Source organism: Quercus lobata, chromosome 9 (assembly GCF_001633185.2).
Source record: "Quercus lobata isolate SW786 chromosome 9, ValleyOak3.0 Primary Assembly, whole genome shotgun sequence".
NCBI lineage: Eukaryota > Viridiplantae > Streptophyta > Magnoliopsida > Fagales > Fagaceae > Quercus > Quercus lobata.
The window spans coordinates 5308637-5334396 of NC_044912.1; the positions used below are offsets into that span (position 1 = coordinate 5308637).

Genomic DNA, 25760 nt, shown 5'->3' on the forward strand with positions numbered 1-25760 from the left:
ATTATAAAACCGCAAACTGCACTTTACCATGTAATGCGGTGCACTGTTACTTGTGGTGTAGTGCAATTATATCATTTTACAGACAGTTTTGGTGCAATTTTTACAATTTGTACGGTTTTTTCGGTTTGGTAAACACTCCTACTTCCATTCATTGCAGAAGACGTGGTAAAAATACAAAATAAGGTAAACTAATTGGCCAAAATGAGCTTTTACTCATTTCTCATAAACTTTTCAGCAAAATGCCCAATGTCTGAAACTAATTAGGGAAATACCCCTATTTTGAAACTCGATAGCGAACGTGGACTTAGAATATTTTTTTTTATTTTTTTTTTTGGAACTCGAGTTCCATGTAAAGTACTCGAGTTCATGGGACTTGAGTTCCACTTGAATTTTTTCAAGGAACTTGAGTTCCATGAACTCGAGGAACTCCAAAAATTTTTATTTTTATTTTTAAAATTTTCAGTTCGTTATAACTTGATTGTCCAAAAATCGAGTTTTAAATTGAAACTCAATTTTTAGAAAATCGAATATCAAAATAGGGGCATTTCCCTAAATAATTTTAGATATGTGACATTTTGCTGAAAAGTTTTGGCGAAATGGGCAAATGCCTATTTTCTCCTAAACTAATTGGTAGCATGTGCAATGCATGGAAAGGTTTGATATAATATGATTTTTTTTTACCATTCATTTACTTCTTTTTATTTAAATATAAAATTTGATAACTATAGTACGTCATTGATATAATAGACATTTATCTGCGATAGTGTTTATATTTAGACTTATATATTCTAGTATTATTAGAAAATTATTATGTTTATGTTTGTATATGAACTTATATGTCATACCATTCAAGAAATTTGGATATGCCAAAATTATAATGGAAGGATAAAAAATATAGAATATAATTTAATTCAATTTTTTAATATATATTTATATTAAAATAATGACGTGTAAAATTAAAGTCTTAAAAGTTTATGTATGTAGCATAATATTTATATATGAGATCAACAAAAAGTCTACTTCAAGCTATATTTATTATGATTATAAATTATAAATTACAAATTGAATAGATGAAAACCAAATAAAAAGGGACAAAACAAATGGAAATATGTATATTTTTTTGTTAGAGCAATTTCTCTTGATCCACATGACCATTCACCTTTAGCTTTTAACTACTGCATGATTTATCTAAACAAATTAGATTAATATTAACTTTTAATTGCGATTGATATCATAGATTATAATAATTTAAAAAAAAATCAATTTAAAGTGAAATTATCAAATTAATTAATGAATTATGCTGGCAAAGTATTAGATAGAGAAAAGAAAAAGAAATGACTAACGCTCAAAGTCTAATTAAGTGATGCTATTAGAGTATTTATTAATAAATCAATTTCAGAAAGTTTGGAATAATTTTTATGAAAAAATATATAAAAAACTATAAAAAATTATTTTTTAAATTTCTCATAAAAAAGTTTTTATAAAAATATTCACATCAATTCATGCTAAAAATTATGTCTATTTTAAATTAAGAGCGGAGTACTTAATTATATATATATATATATATTTACTTTTCAAAACATCCCACCATTTATTTTACACTACATTATATTAAAATATCAAATTTTCTAAATTTTTTTACTTTATTTATCTTTCTTCATACACAATAACCACACTATTCAATGTATTCATTATCTTCATTTAGTCTTGAAATACCTAAAAAAAGAATAAAATATGTAAATTGAATAATATCGATATAAATTTACATATTTATTATAATAACTTTGTAAATTTACATATTTTTACCTTGGCTGATGGAGCGATTTTAGGAGTTAAACAGTAAAATTCATACATTTTTCAATGTTGCATTCTATAAATATTTTTTTACTGCATCGGTTAACGTTTTTTTTAGGTAACTTGTACTCCTCAGTCACACACAGCAAAACCCTCTTCCCGCCATATACACTCTCTCCATCTCTAAACCTTCGTTCGTACTCGATCACTCCCAAACCTCAAAATCAAATCTTCGTCTCTATTAGGGTTCGCAGAGAAAACCCTAAATCCAAGCCTTAGCCATGGCCGATTCTAGGGTTTCCTCCCGCTCCATTCCCATCCTTCATCGTCGTTCGAGCGCAGGCATTATCAAGAACGTCCGAATGGAGAACTTCATGTGCCATAGCCATCTCCAAATCGAGCTCGGCGAGTGGGTCAATTTCATCACCGGTCAAAATGGAAGTAAGCCTCTCTCTCTCTCTCTCTCTCTCTCTCAGTGTTTGTATGTGTTTGTTTCAATTGCGAACTTTCTAGTAAATTATCGTTCTTTGGTTCTGAATTGGGGTTTTTGAATTTTATGTAGTATAATAGCGATAACTATTACTTGTTTGAGTTTTACTTGTTTTTAATGGATTATTCATACAACAACAACAATAATGTGCCTCTGTTTGTTTCGACGGAAAACGTTTTCTGGAAAAATGAAACCTTTTTTTTTTTTCTGGAAAGCTATGTCATTTTTCCTGTGTTTGGTAGTGACCGTGAAAATGAGCTGGAAAATGTTTTCTAGTGTTTGGGGGGTGCAGCAAATTATTAGTATTTTTTGTATAATTCAAAACATGTAACTATGAGAATTAGATTGTTTTCTGGAAAATAAAAAGTGGTAAACAACCTCTTGAAAATGAGACAACTTTTATGTTTTCATTTGACCCACATTTACTGACGCTACCAAACACTGGAAAACTGTCTTTAAAAAAGGCTTTCTGTTGGAAAAAAAAAACCCAAAATTTTAGAGTCATAACTGTGGATCATTAATAGACTAGTTAGAGTTGGCCACATGATTCTGTTAATTTATTCTATCCGGAGTCATAACTCTATTATCATTTGGGCAAAACTTAGGTATAGTATTTAGGTGTTGTTCCTTAGTTTTTCCTCTTAAGATTCTGCCATGTGGATTTTTTTTTATGGAATGGAAGTGTATTTTTTAGTTAAGGAGCCACATGATTGAATTTTAAGAGGGGAACTTAAGGAACATCATTTAAGGTATTGTACCTAAGTTTTATTCATATATTAATTAATTTTTGAGTTTATTAGTGTATGGTTATGTACTAGTTAGGTTGGGGATATGAATGTTGAGTAAGTGGTGGCATATTATTGGGTTAATTTATGTGTGAAATGTTGTTTGGTTTTTGGGGTTTACAGGTGGTAAGAGTGCAATTTTGACTGCTTTATGTGTTGCATTTGGGTGCCGAGCGAAAGGAACCCAGAGAGCATCCACCTTGAAGGATTTTATAAAAACTGGTTGCAGGTTTGTGAGTTCTGAATTTTTATTTTTGCTTTTCCGTATTAATTTTTGTTTGGGGTCTTTTTTTGCACAATAAAATGAAATATATTCCTTTACTTATTGGAAGTTTAAATCAATGCTATAAAATCTGATGTGGATGCTGAAATGGAGAAGGTGATTGATGTTCTACTTGTTACCATTCCTTTGTAACCTCGTTGGGGTTTAATAAGCTCAAAGAGAGATTATAACACCTAATTATACATAATTTTCCAAATTTAGCATACACTCATATACTTGTATATAATACGCATATACACATATACTAAAATGTTTTGATAATGGTATTGAATGGTCACTTGGTTTCACTTTATGTAAAAGGTGATTAAAATGTATGCAGCCACCTTTAAATGGTGATCATTTATTTGTGGAGATGCTAAAAGTCTGAAAAGGAAGGAAAAAGAGAGCCTTTAGAGTCAACAAATGGATCTATGATGTGTTGATTTGATTTCCATATTGAGACTAAATTATTTTATCAAGTTCTTAGTTTATCTTCTATTTTTTCTTTGCAGTTACGCTGTTGTTTGCGTGGAAATAAAAAATGAAGGTGAAGATGCCTTTAAGCCAGAAATATATGGCGATACCATAATTTTAGAGCGCAGAATAACTGAATCTACCAGCACCACTGTTTTAAAGGATCACCAAGGTTTCAATTTTCGGCTTATGCTATGTATTTTATGTTATGTAATACTTCCTTTTTTTTTTTTTTTTTTTTTTTTTTTTTTTTTTTTCAATAAATAGGAAGTTTATTTATCTCATGATATATGTTTGATTGGTTGAAAACTTTTATTTATTTCATAATATTGTGAGAACCTTTTTTGATAAGTTGAATTCTGAACTGGTTAGATAAATATCTTTGATCACGTGCTTTAGATAGATAATTTGGTGACAATGCCCTTGGTTGGAACAAATTACGCAAAAGTAGACAAAGTTTATTAAAAGGGGCAGAGTAATTTAAATGATAAATAGAAGACTGTTGAAAGGGAAACTTTTGAATGTAATCCATGAGAGTTGCATTAATGTGGCTTGCAGATGCTTTTGATTTTGCTTTTCTATTAGTTTGTAGCTTTGTATGTTCTCTATTGCCCAAAATAGACAAGGTTTATTTAACATTTTTGGTTATAGCATCTTATGGAAGTTTTAGTTTACCTTGCTTTGTTTTTAACACATTTAACACCTAGAAGTTGATTATATGAGAAGATTGTTATGATGTGTGACTGTTGCTAATTTTCTTTCCAACTGCCTGTCTCTCTCTCACTTTTTTTTTTTTTAATAATATTTTAGAAAATGAAGTTTTAGTATAATCATGCAATTTGTCACTGCTAAGAAGAGATCTGTGATCTTGCATGTCCCTAATTAATTTACTTCATTGAATAAAACATGATTCTAGCTTCCAACACTTTTGAAATTTGATGGTGTAATTTATGTTGCAGTACAAATTTAGAATAGCATTTATGGAATCAAAGTGTCAAGTTGTTTATGTTAAAAAATGTATTAATCTTTAACCCACAAATGAAACCATTTTATGTGATGTCTTCTGCAAAGAAATTGTGTTGGTTACTTTCATACTTCTTTCTGATGAAATTTATTTCTTTCTAATAATCTCTTCTGATTATATTTATTAAAATGATTGTTTGGTGAGGTTGTGGTACTTATTTGATTTTGTTTTCCTTTGGAGGAATTTTGCAGGAAGAAAGGTTGCTAGTCGGAAAGATGACCTTCGTGAGATTGTTGAACATTTTAATGTGAGCATATTAAGAACTCAGAAAAGCGATTTTCATTTTCATTTTTATTTTTTAATGGGTTACTATGCATATACATTGCCCCACCAGGTATTTAAATCAGCATTATTTGATAATTAGTTAATGTTATGCCTTTGCTTTCTAGGTATTTATACATGAGGGACTTTAGTTTTGATTGCTTAGTTGATGAAAGTAATTAGTAAATACATAATGCACCCGACGCAAAAATTTTCGGGTAAAAAAATTACGCTTCTTTCATATGAATATGTAGAGATTTGAGGTTCGAACCTTGCCTACACCCAAAACCAATTGGTGCTAATGATAAAGAGTAATTATCATGGAGCAAATGTCAGAGGTTCAAATTCTATTGTATTAATATTAAAAAAAGTTAGGAATTATAAACTTTGAACCTCATAGTTTCCATTTTTTGACCGAGAATTAATTAATTCATTTATATATTTTGATAATTTAGTGTATTTTATTCTTTGCTATGTCCTTATGATTTGGGGAGTGGCTATGTCCGACTTAAGTTGTCATAGAAGCTTGATATTAAATAAGTTTGGATCACCATAAATTGGAAGAATCAGTGGCTAGGATGGAGTATATATCTTGGGAGAGTTCCTTGTTAAGGTAATGTGTGTTGGGAGACGTTAAAAAAAAGAAAAGAAGAAGCTTGTGATGGAAGCCCTTTTGTATCCTCTTCCCCATATATCCCACTTCATCCCTCTTTATTTACTTTGGCTTCTTCTACACTTGACTTTCCAATATGTAGCTGTTTAGAAGTTTGAAAGTCTTTATGATCAAAATTTGCATGTCTGTTTGTTAATGGAAGTCTACATCAAAGTTGGTGATATCTAGCCTTTATTTTATCGTATCCAAACACTTTCACCTCTTATGTTTGTTTTCCTTCCTTCTTTCCCCCCACCTTTTCTTTGATAGGTTTTTTTCCCTCTTTTCTTTTCTTCCTTCCCTCTAATCTTTTCTTTGAATCTTTATCATATTGTATCACATATTAGTGTTTCTTTATCATTCTGTTGTTTCTAGATTCTCTTATCATTTGTACATAGTTTGGTTTTTTACTTTTTTATTCGGGTCCATTTGGGATTTATTTATTTTGCTGAATCTGAACACTTTTTGTTGAAAATACTATAAATAAAGGTAAAAGTTAGCTGAAATAGTACAGTGGGACCCATGAATAGTACTAAAAAGTGCAATGGAACCTATAAATAGTAGTAAAAATAAGCTGAATAGTAAAATAAGTTAATAAAATAATGTTTGCCAAACAGACACTTCTTTTGGTTTTTTTTTTTGGTATATAGGTTTTCTTTTGCTACTTCATTCTCCTTGCATGAAGCAGCCTTGTTTAATAAAATTTTTCTTACTACTCAAAAAAAAAAAAAAAAAATGAAGATTCACATTGATATTTAGTATTTACAAAAAAATTATTGAAGTACTAGGTTTTTTTTTTGGGGGGGGGTGTTGTGAACGTATAGTGGTCTTGGTGTGCATAGTGGATGATTAGTGTTTTCTGTACTTATTTGAACTAAAGGCTCATGGTTGCAGATCTGATCTTTGTACCACTTTCTTGATTTCCTATATATATGGCTTGTAATAACAAGCTTTTGGGCCTAAATACAAGCCTTCATATAGGGATGGAAAAAATCCCTTGCCCTACTCTATCCTGCACAGGTTTTCCTCATTTTGCCTTGTCTGGAATGTTTGTACGTATGTTTTTATTTTATTTTTTTATAAAGTTTGTACACAGTGCTCCTATTTTATATATTTTGTTAATAAGTAATTGAATGTTATTATTCAACGTATACAGGAAGTATACAAAGCTTAAGAAAACAAAAGAAACAATAAAAAAGAAAAGAAAACTATGAGATTAGCAGCATAAGTGCAATGAGTCTAGGAACTTTATCAGAGAAGGTGTTGAGAGCGTAAAAGAAAGCGATGCCCACTCGAAAAGGGTTTTAGAAAGAAAAACTTGAGATGTGGCAAAGATAAGTCCTTCCCCTCAAACGTCCGCTGATTTCTTTCTCCAAACGCACCATAGAATACAAGCTGGACCTGCCCCCCAAATTGCTCCATAACTACATTATCTCAACGCTCCAGTGCAAGACTCCAGCACAGTGTTGACAGAATTTGGCATAACCCAAGCAAACCCAATTGAGCAGAAGAAAAAGTCCACAAATCATAAGCAACAGGACAGGGTACAACAGATGACCTACTGTTTCACCATCTGATTTTCACGTATAGCACCAATCCACCATGACAATACCCCTTTTATGGAGATTATTTGTTGTCTGAATTTTTCTCACAGCCGCCTCCCAAACAAAGTAAACTCTAGGAGGGGATCCATACACACTTCCAATGGAATTGGGGATGCATGGGCTTCTCTAGTACGGAGCACTATAATAGCTTTTGATTTGAAACCCTTTATTGGGGAAAGTGAGACAAACCAATTTATCACAACCAGAAGAAGAATCTATGTAGCATACAAATCGTCCAAAAAAACCGAGCCATAGACTCCTAGTCTTGAGCTTCTCTATTAAAAATAGGTTTCCAGTGCACCTTACCATGTATTCATTCCATATAATCATTGAGCATCTTTGTTTCTCGCAAACCTGAAGAGCTTCAGTTATTTATCTTGAAAGGTGCTACTGCCATCCCAATGATTCTTCCAAAACAGCACTTGGGAGCCTTCCCTACCTCATACTGGATGTATGATGCAAAATGATCCCATACCTTTCTAATATGTTTCCAAAGTCCTGCCCCATATGTCCCATTCACCTCTTTGGAGTACCCCACATATATTTCTGTACCTCCAACCTACCTGCTCCTGCACCATGTGGGTTTTCCTTGACTCAAAGAGGGGACAGGGCACGCTTGATCCAACCTGCCCTGTTACATTGCCATTCCCACTTTCATAGGGTAAAATATAAAGAGTTTTTAGACAAAAATATTCATTCTCCCCCCCCCCCCCCCGCTCTCTCGTGAATTTTTTTTTCTTCTATAATAGCAAATACCTAAACCAATGTAACCCATGCCAACTAACTTGGATCTTTTGTTAATTCAAAACTGAATTGAGCCCAGCCAATAAACCTTTGAAATAGAACCCGATAAGCTGGTTCGATTGTAGAATTAATAGAGATTCCTGAAGTATCTCTACCTAAAAATATAGGAAAACGTAAATAAACTCTGAATCTGAAAAAGTCTGGCAAGATGGCCTTTTTGGGACTGGCCGGATGGCAGGTGGTTTCTAAGTGTTAGTTTCAATCTGTTTTTTGTATGAACTTGATGTGTGCAGACTATAGTTTAGTGAAATGCAGTTATATATGTTAATTTTTTCCCCTTCCCTTATTTATCAAAAAAAAAAAATTCCCCCTTCCCTTGAATCAGAAGTTGTATGTGTTTTTCTTGGAACTTAAACTTTTTCCATAGGTACTTATTGATATCTGCTGTATACTGCAGATTGATGTTGAAAATCCCTGTGTTATAATGAGTCAAGACAAAAGCAGAGAGTTTTTGCATTCGGGGAATGACAAAGACAAATTTAAGGTAATTTTTGCAACTGGGTGGATGTTTAGTACTTTATGGATGCAATACTGACACTTGATACTCAGTTTTTTTACAAGGCCTCACTTCTTCAGCAAGTGAGTGACCTTTTACAAAACATTGATGAACACTTGAAGTCTGCAAATGCCCTTGTTCATGAACTGGAGGAATCAATAAAACCTATGCTAAAGGAGCTTGATGAGCTGCAAGGAAAGATTAAAAACATGGAGCATGTGGAAGAAATCTCTCAACGGGTACAGCAGTTGAAGAAGAAGCTTGCTTGGTCATGGGTATATGATGTAGATAAGCAACTCGAGGAACAAAGAACAAAGATTGGGAGGCTGAAGGATCGTATACCTGCATGCCAAGCTAAAATTGATTTGCAACTAGTGAGTAATGAAGTCTTGCTAAGTTAAAAGTTGTTGGCTGATTTTTAATATGATGCTAATTTGTTTCACATCATGTTATTTTCTATTTTGGTGAAAAAGTGTCTTACTACTTCTTGAAGAGATGCTTGAAGAACTAGTGATTATTTGGGAATTTAGGTGGGAAGTTCTGAATTTTAAATGGTCTATACAAAGTTACAAACTTGGTTGGCTGTTTTGAAACTTTTTTTTTTTGGCTTCAAAAGAATGCTGATTTATATTCAAAGTGTGTCACTTTCCCAAAAATTATGTTGCTTTTGAAAGTATCGACCACAAAATGATTGGTCAGCATCTAGTGAGTTTTGTCACTTTTCAAATAAACATAAAGAACAAGTTTAAATTCTATTTTCCTAAAATGCAACAAAAGGACCAAACATGATTTAATTTTAGTTTTTTGATTTAGTGAATTTGGCCCCAAGGGGAAAAGAGAGGGGTCAATGACTTCATTACATAGGGTGTGGTTCTCAGCTGATTGGGCTACCTTTTGAAACGTGACTAAATATGATTTTATTACGGTTAAGTTAGGTTTATTTTTTCTTGGAATCCTTCAAGTCCTGCTTCCTTTTATGTTATGTAAAACCTGATCAGGTGAACTATGTTATAACATTATGTATGTGTATTGACATCTATTGACTTTTACAGAGTGTAGTTGAGGAGCTGATGGAACGGATATCTAAGAAGAAAGCTCAAATTGCATGCATGATGGAAAATACATCAGAAGTGAGAAGAATGAAGGATGAATTGCAGCAGACACTTTCCTTGGTAAATTGAAATTTTGATATCTATTCTTTTTGTAAAAGGTATAGGACTAGTGGCTTGCTGAAATTATATTATGTGAACTATAAACATGATTAATATTTCTGTATTTTGTTCCCCCCTTTTTTTTAATGTCTCCATATTTTCTCTGGAGTTGTAATATGTAAAAGAATGAGGAAAAGAAAGGGAAGATGTCTCACAGATAGAGACCAATTCAATCTTTGTGGAACCTACTATGCTTGTGGTAAATGGTAACAAGTAAAGTGAAATTTGGCTTTACAATGAAATGCTTTGCTTCTAAGCATTGCAGTTGGGAAGTATGCACACTTTGCCAATTACTTTACTCATATAAAAAACACTAATTAGTTTTACCTTGAGAGTTGTTCGTTTATATTAATTTTTTGCATTGCTGTTATCATCCATATTTCTTTGTTTTTTGGCCAGCTTTTGCCTTTATAATAGTCATTTTATTTGCTCTTCAACAATTGCCCTTAATTTGATTATGATAGTTATAGTTGATTTGTTTAAATTTCTTTATATCATCTCTTCTTGATGAATTTTTTTTTTCTTTCTTTCATAGGCAACAAAAGAGAAGCTTGAGCTAGAAGAAGAATATGGCCGCAAGGGTAACCAACTCCAGAAGATGGTGAAGCATGTTAGATTACTTGAACAACAAATTGAGGATATTCATGAGCAGCATGTTAAAAATACACAGGTTTCTGTTCTTCCGGCTATAAATAATAGGTTTCTTGTATTGGTCTTTCCTTTTTCTGTTTTCTCTATCCTGTGTTTTCTGGCTATTACTGTGATAACCCTTGTAAAAAAAATTAAAGATGCTCCTCTTATTTTGTTACTAAAGTGACACTTCTTTTGCCATCCACCTGCTTTGTTCTTTCTACGATTTTATTTTCCTGTCCAGAATTCTTGCTTTGAATATAACATGCCACATAACAAGGATCCTTATTTTGATGTCTTTGTTTGACAAGCATGAGTTGTCATACGTGACCATCTCTGAAAATGCGGTTGGCAGTATAACCAATGTGGAATGTTTAAATTTGTGGTTACTCCAATATGATATGGGCTTTATGCCTATTTTGATATACTGCAGGCTGAGGAATCTGAAATAGAGGAAAAGTTGAAGGGACTTCAATGTGAGGTTGACGCTACTGCTTCAAGTCTTGCAAGGTTTTGAAAATTTTCATTTTATCAGTTTGCATTTTTTATTTATTTTTTACCTTGCTTTCAAGGTAGATTCCACTCACTCCCAGTAAAATCAACAATCTTTCAGTTTGAAGGAAGAAGAGAGTGCCTTATTAGAAAGCCTAAACGAGGGATCAAGTGAAATTCGAAGAATTGCTGATGAGGTGTGGTGATATTTACCATCATTGGATAAATTGATTGTGTAGCACAATTTTTTCCTGTCAACTTTTATCTTTTCATTTCTCTCTCTCCCCCCTCTAAGATTTTTATTGTTGAATCTGAATCTCTGCTGGCCGTTATTTTTACAAACCTTCGACGTTCTGCAGTACAAATTGTCTTGGACTTAGGCTGTTGGATGTAGTGCCCCCTGAAGTTTGGGCATGCGGATGTGACCATATATGGACGTGTGTAAATTTAGTGAATTGAAAATGATGTTGGTTTTGTTTTGTTGGTTTTTCTTTTTTTAACATGCACCCAGCTGATCTTTATTTTTTTTGATAAGTAAGAAATTTTTTGTTAAACAAGGCTACTTCATGCAAGGAGAATGAACTAGCAAAAGAAAACATATATAAAAAAATAAAAACAGAAGAAAAAACCAAACTTTGTACAAAATTGCTTATGGCTGATCTTGAACCCATGACCTCATCCGCCATCCCATTATTATGGGAGGACGGAGTGGCAGCTGAGCTATAGCTCATTGGCACTGTATATAAAATTTCTTATGGCTGTGTTTATGAATTCCAAGAATTTTGCTTTATGCTTGTTCCATCTCTTAAACCTCTTTCCTAGGTTGGTTATTGAGTCAAATAAATACACTGATATCTCTTCTTTTCACATGTTATGATTATGTATGTCCCTCTAACTGATTATATGGATTCCTGTTTTTTTTTTTTTTGGAAAAAGTAGGCCTTACTAGTATTCTTGCGCTTTGTTTTCTCCAATACTTTGTTAGTATTCTTGCGCTTTGTATTCTCCAATACTTTGACTTATGTTCTTGTTCTGCCCTGTCTTGATTTCTATCAATTAGGGAATTGACAATGAAATAAGTATTTGTCACATCCACCACTCATCCTAGTTGATCATAGTTTTTATTCATCACAAAAGAAGAAAAAGCTTGTTCTGTTTGATTGGATGACCAATGAGATAAAAGACGTAGAAACTTTTGAAGTGGATCAATTATGTCTACAGATTAATGTTTGTTGTTTGAATCTAAACAAGACCGAGCAAAATTGTATCTTAAATTCCATCACCAATTCCTTTCATTATTTTGTTGAAATGGTGACCCTTTTCACCCCATTGTTGACAGAAATTTATTTTTTGGGATGCACCAGGAGACAAAAAGAAGGGGTGGGGGTGTTTCAAAAATTTCTAAAATGCATTTCTGTAAAAGTTAGCTCCATTTTTTTGAAAGCTTACTGTGCTGGTCACTTAAAACTTCAAGCGAAATTTTCTCTCATGTTTTCCTGAACTAATATCTTCTAATTCGTGAATGTATTCATACACTTTGGTTTCCTTTAGATTGAAGATTTTGAACGGAAACGTCGTGAAATCGAGCATTCCATCCGCGAGATCAATCAACATCAAATCAACAAGGTGCGGAGTACTCTTTGTCTTGCAGTCCTAGATGCATGTAATATTGACAGGGCCTTAAAAGGCATATGCAGTTGTAGATCCATGTTTACTCCAACCTTCATTTAAAAAAAAAAAAACAATATGATTGGGTTCATTTTGAGAGCTGACTGTATTGACAATTTTTTCTTTTCTTTACAGGTTACGGCTTTTGGTGGAGATAAAGTTATTAACCTATTACGTGCAATTGAGAGACATCAAGACAGGTTCAAGAAGCCGCCTATTGGTCCAATTGGAGCCCATTTGGTGAGTAACAGATGATTGTGTGTCCAAATTTCAATAATTTCATGGTACTTATATAAATAAATAAATAAATAACGTGTTGAAAATTTCATAATGTTTTCTAGAAAATTATTATTGTGTGTGGGCATGCACACATGTTTCTAAGGAAGTTTGTTCTTTTGGGGATATGCAGTTCTGATTCTTTGTGCATCTCTCTTTTTTAAGTTTTTATATGAAATTTTAGTAAAATGGCATTGAAAATTCTTCCTGATCTGTTATTTGAGATATTATCTTTTTGTGCTTCAAAGTATCTTTTAAATTATAATATACATTATGATACTTTTGCATGCCTTTCTGATTTGTTGTATGGTAGTAGTGCTCATTTTGTGATATATCTTCCATGATTGTCTTCTTCATAATTGGCATCTGCTAAGCTTTTAATCAAAATATTAGTTAGGCTTTGGTCATAGCTGAAGCTGTCTTTTTTGTATGTCTGATCATTGGGGTCTTTGGTTTTGAAATGAATGCTTATCAAACCTTGGGCACAGGATATTGTGAGATAGAAGTTGTTTGGATAATACTGGTGAAGTCTCTCAATTGTGCACACCTTTTGCTGTTTTCCCTTTCCTCTATGTGAGAGTTTTGTTCTCCAAAATATTGAAAACCTAACCACCTGTTTTAAGAATTCTTTTGATAAAGATATGGTTTTACAGTTGGGAGCAAGATCTATGATTTTTTTGTTGTTTATATCTTGTATATATTTTGATTCTTGAGCTCAATTTTTTTCCCTGCATAATTGTGATAGTATCTTTGCTCTCAAACACTTTTAATTGTATGACTATGTACTTCAGACTTTGGTTAATGGTGATACGTGGGCTTTTGCTGTTGAAAATGCCATTGGGAGGTTGCTTAATACATTCATCGTTGCTAATCATAAAGATGCTCTGGTTCTGAGAGGATGTGCTAGGGAAGCAAGTTATGGCCATGTTCCAATTGTCATATATGACTTTGCAAGACCAAGGTGGATGCATGCCTATTTATTTCGAGTCTCTTCAGGTGCATGCTATCTTGTGTTTGACTGTGTTAGTTCTCTCTTTGATGTACTTCTTACTTTGTGTAGGTTAGATATACGACCTCACATGCTTCCTCAAACAAATCACCCAACCACTCTCTCTGTTCTACACACAGAAAACCACATTGTCTATAATGTGTTGGTCGATATGGTAACACTTCATGCATCTTCCTCCGCTCTTTATGATGTCTATTGATTACTTATTAATTCTTGATCTCATTTCCTATTTTCATTAGCATTTTTTGTTTGTCTTTTAAAAAACTTCCCCCCTTATGCTATACTTTAAAATGGTGCTATTCTACACCTTGTTACAAGTTTGCTTGCATTTCCAGGGTGATGCTGAGAGGCAAGTTCTTGTTAGAGATTATGACATGGGAAAAGCAGTTGCTTTTGAGCAAAGGATCCTGAATTTGAAGGAGGTTCACACTTTAGATGGATATAAAATGTAAGTCAAAATTAGATTATTTATCTCTTTATCATTTTTTTCCTGGTTGATTTTTCACATTTACTCTAAGTAGGCAGTTTTACGAGGAGAATGCAAGGGTGCCAAAGTGTGTCTTATCAACATAAATTAGTAAAATAGATAACAAGTTGTCTGTGGGACTGTTGGAATATAGAAGAGTATAGATGCATCTGTTTGAAATATATTGATTCTGCTACTTGCGGAATTTCATCACCAATTAGTTGATTTTGGTCAATGGATATTTACGAAATAAGTTTGAAACAATATTTATTATTTGTAGAAGTCTATCATTTCTCTGTTGTCTTGGTGCAAACATAAAGCACTTATTCTGAAGAATATGGGGTGTGTATGTTATAATGGTAGTTTATGAAAAATATGGGGTTTATAAGTGTTGTTAAAGGCATACTTAAAGCTCAAAGCTTGAAGCCTCAAGGTCTCAACCTGGTCAAAAAAAGCTCATTTAATGAAGCTTGCCTTAGGCACGCTTTTATGGCGCTTTTTGAAGAAGTACAAAGCATGCCTAGGCACGCTTTTTTATTTTTATTTTTGCTAAAAAAGATATGAATCATGAAAATTAATTGCTTGATCGTGAAGGAACTGGCATGGACTAACACACATTTTTTAATTACATTTTTTTGGTATTTGATTTTTAGATTTTTTTTTTTTTGATAAGTAATAAGGATTTATTGATAATGAAAAGAGAGAGACACCCAAGTACACAGGAAGTATACAGGGGTGTACTTATCAAATATAGAAATTACATAAATCAAGAAAATCCAAAAAAGAAGATAAAGGATGGTTTCTCCACACTGAGAACCAGTCCAATAAGGTTCTGAAAAAAAGAATCTTGAGATTAGGCATAGAACGCTTATTTTCTTCAAAACCCCTACTATTTCTTTCCTTCCAAATACACCACATCAAACAATGAGGAACAACCATCCATATATCTCCATTGCGATGGCGACCAAATTGACCTTGCCAGCAAGCAAAAAGCTCAACAACAGGCATTGGCATAACCCAACAAATTCCAAATAAACCAAAAACCATATCCCATAACTCCAGAGCAACCAGACAATGAAGGAATAGATGGTCAACGGTTTCACTATTACACTTGCACGTATAACATCAATCCAAAATGCAAACCTTTCTTTTCCTTAAATTGTCAATTGTTAGACATTTCCCCAAGGCAGCGGTCTAAACAAAGAAAGCCACTCTAGAGGGAATCTTCTGCTTCCAAATGCTTTTCCAAGGGAAAAACTGATCACTGTGGCCAACTAGAAGATGGTAGTGCGCACCAACTGTAAACCCCTTACTCTTACAAGGTAGCCAACATTTCTTGTCCTCTCCAGTGCCCCTTACAGGAGTGCTATAAATGGTAATAATGAAGCTCCGGAAGGCTTCCAATTCCTGATTATGAACATCCCTACAAAAATGTATCTCCCAATGAAGGACTCCATTGGAGTACCTCATTAGATTAGCCACACTTGTTTCTTTGTTTTGACAGATCCTATATAAATCAAGATAGCAGTCAGCAAGAGGAGATGATCCACACCATCTATCTAGCCAAAACCACACTTTTGATCCATCTCCAATTTCATACAAAAAAAAAACCGAGATAAAGAGGGCCACCCCTTGGTTGGAAGACAAAGCCCCATCAATCATAAGATTTTCAATAGAATTATTTCTTCTATTAGAATTGGCCATCCTATGAAAAAACCTCGCGTTGGAGTCGCTTTTAGATGTATGTTGAATGAATCATATACATCATTTGATCATAGCTATCATGATTATATATTTTTATAAAGCACAAGAGAATTATATAAAATGTTATGTTTAAACTTTTAATGACTAGATTACTATGATATTGTCCATTGATACTTGCTTTCAATTTACTATATTAAAATCTTAGGGGGTGTTTGGTTTAAAAAATGATGTATTCACTTTTCTGTATCCATTTTTAGAATTTGAATACAGAAAAAAGGACCAATTTTCACATTTATGTTTGTTTGGGGATCTGTTTTGATTACAAAAAACACCCTTATTCAGTTTGGCAATTGTTCCCTATTTTAGGAAAAAGCACCTTTAACCTTTTTTCACTTAATTGAGCAGGACATGTTAGTTGGTGGGTTGCAACCATTTTCAACATTATAACAAAAATGCCACTATATTCATTTTCACTGAAAATGAAAACACAAAAAGATGTATTCATTTTTTGTATTCAAATTCACTTTTTTGGATACTGAAAACGAAAATTGAATACAAATAACAAAACCAAACCAGTTTTTTAGTGGTGGGTCCCACTAAAAACTGAAAATAAAAACAAAATACACCACTTTCTTAACTAAACCAAACAACCCCTTGGTAACTAAAGTAACTTACATAGAATTTGAACTTACAAACACTATACAATTGCACTTACCTAATAAGTAAAATATACAAAATTTGAGTTTATTTTATTTTATTTTGAATGTTACAAAATATTTCTATTAGAGGTTATTAGATATTGTATGTGAAAAATGTGCGTTTTACTTCAATCAGGCGTGCGCTTGCGCTTTGTGTTTTGTGCCTAGGCTCTAATAGGCATGTGCACATAAGCGCACTTGATGCTTTTACTAACACTGGGTTTATTTGACTGCTGCTTCTATTTATTATGTTTGTTTTTTTATTGGTGAGGGTGTGGTTAAAAAAATTGAAGGACTAAATTTAGTTATGCAGGATTCCAAAGGGCAGTGGCCCTTTTAAATAAGCAGAAGTTCATTGGAATAATTCATGTTGCTGTTTTTATATATATATTTTATAAGTAAATAATTCATTAGAAAAGGGGTGCTTTCCAAGTACATGGGGTGAATACAAGGAACAAAAAAAATAAACATTCATAGCATTAAAAAAAGAATTAATGAAAGCTCAAGGAATCCAGGAACACTAGAGGGTTGCAACAGAAAATGTAGGAGATATTGAACTCCATTCACTTGGAAGGCTTGTCTTTTTGAAGGGATTTACTCCAACTTATTTACCTCCCCATGTCAAAACTTTATTTCATAAATATAATTCTTTAATTTTGCCATAGATTCTACTTCTCAATCATGTTCTTCTCTTCTCTAATAAATAGAGGATTCTAATAATAATGGTCTTTTTGTACTCTATATAGTTTGCCACTTTAGCTTCTCTATCTCTTGCAATTAGAAAAAGATTGGGATATCTCTCATTTAAAGTATTCTCACCATTCCACAAATTATGTCAAAAACAAATTTTAGAGCCATCACTAACATCATATTTGATAATCACGGAAAGCTGTCCCACCCACTTATAATATGCTTCCACAAACCCACCCCAAACGGTCCCCTGACCTTGCCCAACACTAATGGCCTGTTTGGATGGAGGGGGGAAGGAGGGGGAGTAGAGTAGAGTTGGCTTAAAATAAGCTAATTTTGTACTAAATTTACTCTACTCCTCTTCCCTCCCTGTCAATCCAAACGGACCATAATTCCCCTAAGTAGTGCCATGCTTTAAATCTATTACCCTCCTTCAACTTTCTTCTAACACATATCGCCACAACCACTTTCCCAATAAAGCTTGATTTAAGAGCAATAACTTCTTAATTCCCAATCCTCCATGGCAAACAGGAGTACACGTATTTCATTAACTGAATTGAATCTAAATTTATCACCCAAACTGCCAACCTATTTGCCCCTCCCACAGGCAATGGGAAAATAGATAGAGATGGATGAGCTGTTTTGTATATAATGACAAAGAGGAATTAGATGCATTTAGTTATGAAAGTAGTAACATTTTGTGTTTTTGTTTTTGGTTGTTTAGTCAGGTATCAGGTATTGGGTTGGGCCTTGAGTGTGCCACTCAAACTCTATTATCTGCAACTGTTAATTGTCAAGTTCTGCTTTTGGATTGTTCACTTCTGTTTGTGCAGTTTCCATGCACCCTGTAATCTAATCCCTGTATTACTAGTAAAATGTAAGAATGACTTCTGGAGTAATAGTTTGTAATGATTCCTTTCTAGGTTTTCTCGTGGTTCAGTCCAGACGATTCTTCCTCCTAATAGGAAGTTTAGACGCGGCCGTCTTTGTAGTTCTTTTGATGGTCAAATTAACGATCTTCAAAGGGATGCATCACACGTAAATGAAGAAGCTCAACAGCGCAGGAGGAGAAAAAGAGATGCAGAGGGAAGGCTTCAGGATCTTCAGGAGGATCTACAAAGTGTAAAGGTAATAATAGTTTGCAATCTGTTTAGCATTAATGTATGCTGTATACCTTTAATGTTAGTTTTTTGCTAGGTAAAGCTGTTGAGGCAATTTGACCCCCAAACATGCCTCTCCACTAGGGAGAGAAGTGCCAGTTGGCCTAAAGGCTGTTGGCATGTCAGTTTAATTACTTGTCCAAAATTTTATTAGCTTGACATTTTGATACTATATATTTATTACTCTCTTCACTTTGTTCATTTACAATCTTCTACTTTTAGCTTTTGTGATTGAGGAGACTTCTTTTGTAATTGGGTTGTGCCTTGGCATTTATTATTCATTAGCATTGTCTAAAGGCTTCCATTGTAGTTTACTGAGAATTATAGATTTTTTCGATAAATTTTCATTAAAAGCTTGAAGTTTTGTATAGGAGCTCAATGGACTTGGGCTTTGCGGGTCAGGATTTAGACTTGGCTTAGAAACTTGAATCACATTGCATGTTCATCTATCAATTTTCTTTTGAAATATCCATGTTATAGAAAAACTCAAAAATTTAAATATGAAACTTTGACTGAAGATGACACCTATCAAAAAAAAAACTTTGACTGAAGATGACCTTTGTTCTCTTCCTTTGTTGGACATGGTCATCAGGCATATGTCATGTCTGGCATTGTCACACATGTTGAAGCTTCCCTGTGACAGACTAATTTATAACATTTTAACATGTAATGTTTGAGACTAGGGTTGATTAATCCCTAGGTACAGAAAAGCTTAAAAGTTTTTGTACATGGAAACTCAAATGCTAGGGAAGTGGAAACAATTTCCAAAAAAGATTATATTTTTCAGGTATTCTCATGGACTGAATTTTCTGAATGAAAACTCAATTAGGGAGCATGATCCTACCATTCATGTTGGCTCCAAACCATCTCTCTCTCTCACACACACACACACACACATTGTCATTCATCACTAGTAAGGGTTATATATATATATATATATATATATGATAAAGTAGTGAACCTTTTTAAAGAAGAGCCCTTTGGACTTGCCTCAGCCCAAACCTATGGGCAAATAAAGAGCTACATATTCTACTTTTACTGGAATGTTCGTCATCTGTTGCTTCTGCTGTTTGTGTAGAGGCGGCGTCTGAATGCAGAGCGTAACTTAATGTCAAAGAAACTAGCACTGCAAGATGTAAAGAATGCATATGGTGCTGAAGCAAATGCATCTTCTGCATCGAATGTTGGCGAGCTTCATCAAGAAATCTCAGTTTGTTCACTAATACTCATAATTCCATTGATTATTGTGTGGACACACACACACACACACACACACACACACATCAGTGTGTGTTCTGATCCATTTTCCATTGGAGTATTTTCTAGAAAGTCCATGAGGAGGTACAAGAGAGGAAGATGTTGCTGGAAAAGCTACAAGACAGAATGAATGAAGCAGAAGCAAAGGCCAACAAGCTTAAAGTGTCATTTGAGAATCTATGTGGTATGGTAACAAGGTTTTTACATTTCATATTTGGTTTTTATTATAAATAATTCCAATTATACATTTTTTTTTTTTGTCTATAATAATATTTTAGAGTCAGCAAAAGGGGAAATTGATGCATTTGACAAAGCAGAAAATGATCTGATAAAGCTTGAACAAGCACTGCATGATGAAGAAGCGGTCTGCCTTCTTTTCCTGGAATTTTCACTTTCCAATGCTTCACTACATTTGATGTAATGTTGTTTCTGCAACTGTTTTTAATATTTTAAATTATACTTTTATCACAGAAAAAGGCCCACTATGAAGTCATAATGAGTAACAAGGTCCTTTCTCTTATTAAAGAGGCAGAGGGATATTATCAAGAGCTTGAGAAAAACCGTTTGGTATGTTTGATGCCCTTCCAAAGATATAGTGGTAAATGATTTTAATGATGCTGTGATCATTCTAAACCCAACCCCCCCCACACCCCCCCCCCCCAAAAAAAAAAAAAAAATGGAAGAAAAAAAAAGATATTAGATTTTTAGCACCTACTGTTGCTGGTTACTTGTGTCATGTGTTTTGTAAATGACTAAATGCCAATGGGCAATAGGAATTTTTCTAATGAATTTTAGATAAATGGGTTATTAGAGGATGTGTATCTCTCTCTTAATTTATAAGAATTTTTTTTAATAGAAATAGGAAGATTTCTATTTTTCTTAATTTATGTTCACTCACAATTTAGGAGTGCTAGAAGCTAAAAATGGAATGCCAATATCATTGGCCTTTCTGTTACAGTTACTAATAGCATTTATGCTTTTCTGTATCCTTCTTGCTTTGTGGAAACAATTGTTTAAGACTGTCTGGCATAAATGGATTCGCATAGCTGATCTGTTATGCACTGGGTGAAACTACAGGAAAGTTGTAGAAAGGCTTCTATTATTTGTCCTGAGAGCGAAATTGAAGCATTAGGAGGTTGTGAGGGGAGCAACCCAGAGCAACTTAGTGCCCAACTAACTAGACTAAATCAGAGACTTCAGCATGAGAGCCAGCGGTGAGGAAATTGTCATCTGTCTTTGTATCACTTGAGAACAGTAAAGTGCAATTTTTTAGTAAAATATCTTAGTTCTTTTTTTTTTTTTTTTCAATGTGCAGATATTCTGAATCGATTGATGACCTTAGGATGTTGTATGAGAAAAAAGAACGTAAGATTTCGAAAAAAAAGAAAACTTACAAAGCATTTCGAGAAAAATTGCATGTAAGTATTATTTCCCTGTATATTAATAATGTTGGGAACAGCAAGCACATTCCATTATTTTAAGCTTATCACGATCTGTTCCTCATATTTGTTTCAGCTTTATTTTATTGGGACCTGTTTCCATTATGTATTCTCATGGCTCCCCCCCATCTTCGCCCTATGGGGGTTTTTTATTTATTTATATTTTTTAAATGTTCATTTGCAGGCTTGTGAGACAGCATTAGGATTGCGCCGGGATAAATTTGATCGGAATGCATCATATTTGAAGCGCCAATTAACTTGGCAGTATGAATTGCACTGTTTCCAATATAGTCACTTTCTTTAGGAGTGTTTTGTTCTCTCTCTCTCTCTCTAAAGAACTAGTTTTTTAATATATTTGAATATTTCCATTAATTTGTCCATCTCTTGAATTAGATTTAATCGCCATTTGGGAAAAAAGGGGATCAGTGGAAATATTAAACTTAGTTATGAGGAAAAGACCCTCTCAGTTGAGGTAAGAAATTTACTTTGGATTACTCCTTTCAGATCCATTAATTTTTTTTTCATTCACGAAACTTCTTTAATTAAACTATTTTCAAATAGTTTGCTTCTGGATATCTAGACAATTTTGAGACAACCCTTTTCTCTTTATGCTGTGTATTCTCTTTTTAGGTTAAAATGCCTCAAGATGCTTCAAGCAGCACTGTTCGTGACACTAGAGGACTATCAGGTTTTTTTTTTTTTTTTTTTTCCCTGCATTGATTTAAAAAATCGATTGTCTAACTTGTTTGTGCTTTTGAAACCATCGTAGCTCTACAGATTTCTTTTAACTACAAATAGTTTCGTGAATTAATAGAAATGATTTGTTTTGTATTTACTCAGAATAATTTGGGACTTCTCAGTATTTTCTATCTGATATAGGGCTCTTTTTCACTTTATTTGGGGTATCTTATTAATTTTTTAAGTCAAAGTCAGGTATACCTCAATCCTTTATATAAGAGTAATTTTCCTGATGTTGGTAGTTGATTGATAATTAGGTGGCGAACGCTCTTTTTCAACATTATGCTTTGCATTAGCTCTTCATGAATTGACAGAAGCCCCCTTTCGAGCGATGGATGAGTTTGATGTGTTTATGGTAAGGATTCCTTTTCCTTTCTTTATAAGAACATAGGTCTCTTCTCTTTTTCTGCCTATGGGCATGTAAAATTTGATAATTTTACCTGGCCAGAAATGCAGAAAATGAGTTGTGTAGGTTCTCTCTCTTTCCTTTATTTTATTTTATATGTATATATAAGCACCTGGTGAGTCTTGGACCAATGACCTCATCCTCCACCTTTCTAATTGTTGTATTTGAAATGGGAATGAATGCTATTCCCTGTGGAATGTTGACAATTTGGAGAGGAATAGGATTTATGATGGTTTGAGCTTTCTTAGCATGTAATCAAGTCATAATTTTTGAAATCATTGTATGATTGGATGCTGCTTTAGGTAGTGTCCATTTTCTTCTTTGAAGTTTTAGATCTTTCAAAATTTGATTCTAATTCTTTTGGAGTAGTTTTAATACACTCCTCTAAGTTTTCTCCTTTTTATTTTATTAAAAATATTATTGCGAATGAGAATGGGTCACTCTTAAAATTTTAGTGCTTTGCATCTGGTCTTCAGGATGCTGTAAGTCGGAAAATCAGCTTGGACACCCTTGTGGATTTCGCATTGGCACTGGGATCACAGTGGATACTTATCACCCCTCATGATATCAGGTATTGTATTTGATGTTTGTTTGATGATATAAAAACCATTTGGTGTTACTCTGCACTTTAGATACTAATAATGGGTGTTCTTGCATCCTTGATATCACGTACAGGTTAACAATAAATTATATATTTGGGTCAAATTATCTTTATAGTAAGACCTTGGTTCAAGGCTACTGCTAGTGTGGTTCAGAAAGTTATAGTCTTGAATGACACACACGAACATGTTATTTGTTTGAGTGGTGGTGTTGCAATTTTGCTTGCACTTAACGGTCATATCAATCATGGAGATGGATGGAAGGACCATTTTGAAAACATGATCAAACCTTTTTTTGATACATAAAGAACAAGATCAAACTTGGTGAACCAAAATGAATACAACCCCAAACTTTAAGGGACTAAGTGTAATTTAGTATATTTATGAGAGATGACTAGAGATGCATTTTCTCTGCCTTCAACTTTGGTGCACTGCTAAACCAAAAAATGTATGAACATTCAGTTTCATATTATATTTGAGATAACTAGGTGCACTTAAACCACCTAATTGTTGCTCTCTTTGTTTCCTGTTCTGGTTTGATCTTGGGTTTCATTTGAAGTTTGCATGGTAAATCTTTTGGTAATTCTCGAGGTTTTTATTTCCTTCTGATTGTGTCTTCAGTCAATTTGGATGGGTTAGATCATGGTTCATGCTTGTGTTGATGTTTCCAACACCATAAATGGCCATTAGCTGCTTGAATACAAGACAATGGTACAATCACCATCTCAGCTTTTGATTTAAAGGGCTTTTAATTGGGAATATACTGTTCTGTGACATACTAATTTGTCACCAGTATTGATGACTAAATGATATTTGAGTAATGTCTTTAATGATATATGCCTGGTTTTAAACACTAAACTAGACAGAGAATCGAAAAAGGGACTGGTTTCTAGTTTTTGGTCCAACTGGGGTCAGACCAGTCATTAATAGGGGAAAAACACAACAAAAAATGAGAGATGATTTACTAGTGCTAGCATAAGTTCCTTGAAGAATTATTCTTTAAATTTCCCTTTTTATAAATAAAATTAACCAATATAAAAGCTGGTTCATGGTTGAACCACTTGGTCCAGTCTGATTTTTAAATCCATAATTTATGAGACCTTTGGACCATGCCACACCTGGCAGAAACGGTTTTGATGCTGGTTGATTTAAGTTTGTATCTAATATTTGGTGGTGGTTATCTAGAAGGCACATCGCCGCACCCGCACCGGACTCATCCCGACATGGTGTCTGGCATTCGACACATCGATTCACCCCTTATTTATTTTTTATTTTTTTCAATTCGTGCCGATTCACGTTGAAACCGGCCGATTCGGCCCGATTCCAGTGGAAACGGGAGCCAAATGGCAGAATCGGTCCAATTCCAGCTGAAATGGCCGCCGAAACAGGCCGATACGGCCACCAAAACAGGCTGAAATGGGCAGCTGGCCGCCATTCTTCTGCTTCATGTGGCCTTGTGAGAGGAAAAAAAAAAAAAAAAAAGAGGAGAAAAGAAGAAGATGAGAAGACACAAAAAAAATGGTTGGAAGAAGAATAAATACATATAATAAAAGAATATAAATTAAATAGGTGGGAAAGTCAATTGTTTCATGTGGGTGGGCTTGAGAATTGAAAAATGAGTAAATGAACCTTCTTGAAAGGTGGTTTTTTGTTTACAATTACCAAAAATATTGATTTTATTAAAAACAAATCATAAATAATTGTTTTTTAATAATAAACTCTACCCTTTATTTGAATTTTTTTATATAAAAAATATTAAATTTACTATATAAAAATATTTTTAATAATTTTTTAATCACCGCACCTGCATCCTACTTTTTCAAAAATTGCCGAGTCTCACACCCGCACCCGAATCCGGAAACGCACCCGTGCTTCATAGGTGGTTATATTGCCTTGTTCCATTTAGTTTCAGTTCTTGGTGGCAGTCATGAGTTGGACTAAAGAGATGTTCAACAAAATTCAGATAATAAATCTTATATTCCTTGTGATGCTTTTTTTACAGCATGGTAAAACAAGGGGAGAGGATAAAGAAGCAGCAAATGGCAGCTCCGCATTCTTGATCATCTATTTACATGTTCAGGTAAAAGCTTCAGTAGATGATAATGTTGCTTGTAGATAAGTTATGCGATGAATGTAGTGGAGACTTAATGTTGTACAATGGCAGGCCTTAGAATTCTCTTAATCTTGTATGAAGTTATTGTTCATGGAATACTAACCATGTACCAAAATCTCTCTCTCCCTCTCTGTTATTTTGTAAATTCACGCTTTCTATGGAGGATTTTGGGCCTGACACATACTATGGCACTACTAACTGAACACTACACCTTATTTATTTATGGGTCAAGCTATTATTGTATAGAGCATTGGTTGCCCTTGGTAGCAAGCCGGAAAATAATTCAACGTGGAAGGTTTTCTTGCAATTTGAGAAACATAGTTTGAACTTTCCAATAAAGGCCAGCTTGGTCATTCTTATTGCTCAGTTATTCACTTGCGTTGCTTATGCCTTGTCCTACATAACAAATTCCAACATACAACTTTCTTGAGATCCAACAACTTTAGATAACATTATTGTAAGCATAAAATCTTTAGATCTTTCTTTCCTTGTTTTTTAAATGAACTAAACCTCCATTTCAATTTCCTTATCTACTATTTATTTGATTCTTAATTCACT

General features: G+C 33.6%; 1 protein-coding gene across 1 annotated transcript; it reads left to right on the forward strand.

Annotated features, from left to right (window-relative positions):
- The first annotated feature begins 1930 nt into the window (after nucleotides 1-1930).
- On the forward strand, nucleotides 1931-25317 carry LOC115960232 (structural maintenance of chromosomes protein 6B-like). The gene is made up of 28 exons (XM_031079020.1): nucleotides 1931-2235; nucleotides 3193-3298; nucleotides 3844-3977; nucleotides 5021-5076; nucleotides 8548-8634; nucleotides 8700-9020; nucleotides 9699-9818; nucleotides 10393-10527; nucleotides 10921-10997; nucleotides 11101-11176; nucleotides 12531-12605; nucleotides 12783-12887; nucleotides 13715-13884; nucleotides 13984-14086; nucleotides 14268-14380; nucleotides 18414-18618; nucleotides 19729-19860; nucleotides 19977-20091; nucleotides 20186-20271; nucleotides 20379-20474; nucleotides 20985-21121; nucleotides 21223-21325; nucleotides 21531-21610; nucleotides 21740-21818; nucleotides 21977-22034; nucleotides 22342-22439; nucleotides 22967-23061; nucleotides 25092-25317. Exons 1-28 carry the CDS (start codon nucleotides 2076-2078, stop codon nucleotides 25147-25149), a joined length of 3180 nt encoding a protein of 1059 aa, XP_030934880.1. The 5' UTR covers nucleotides 1931-2075; the 3' UTR covers nucleotides 25150-25317.
- The last annotated feature ends 443 nt before the right edge of the window (nucleotides 25318-25760 follow it).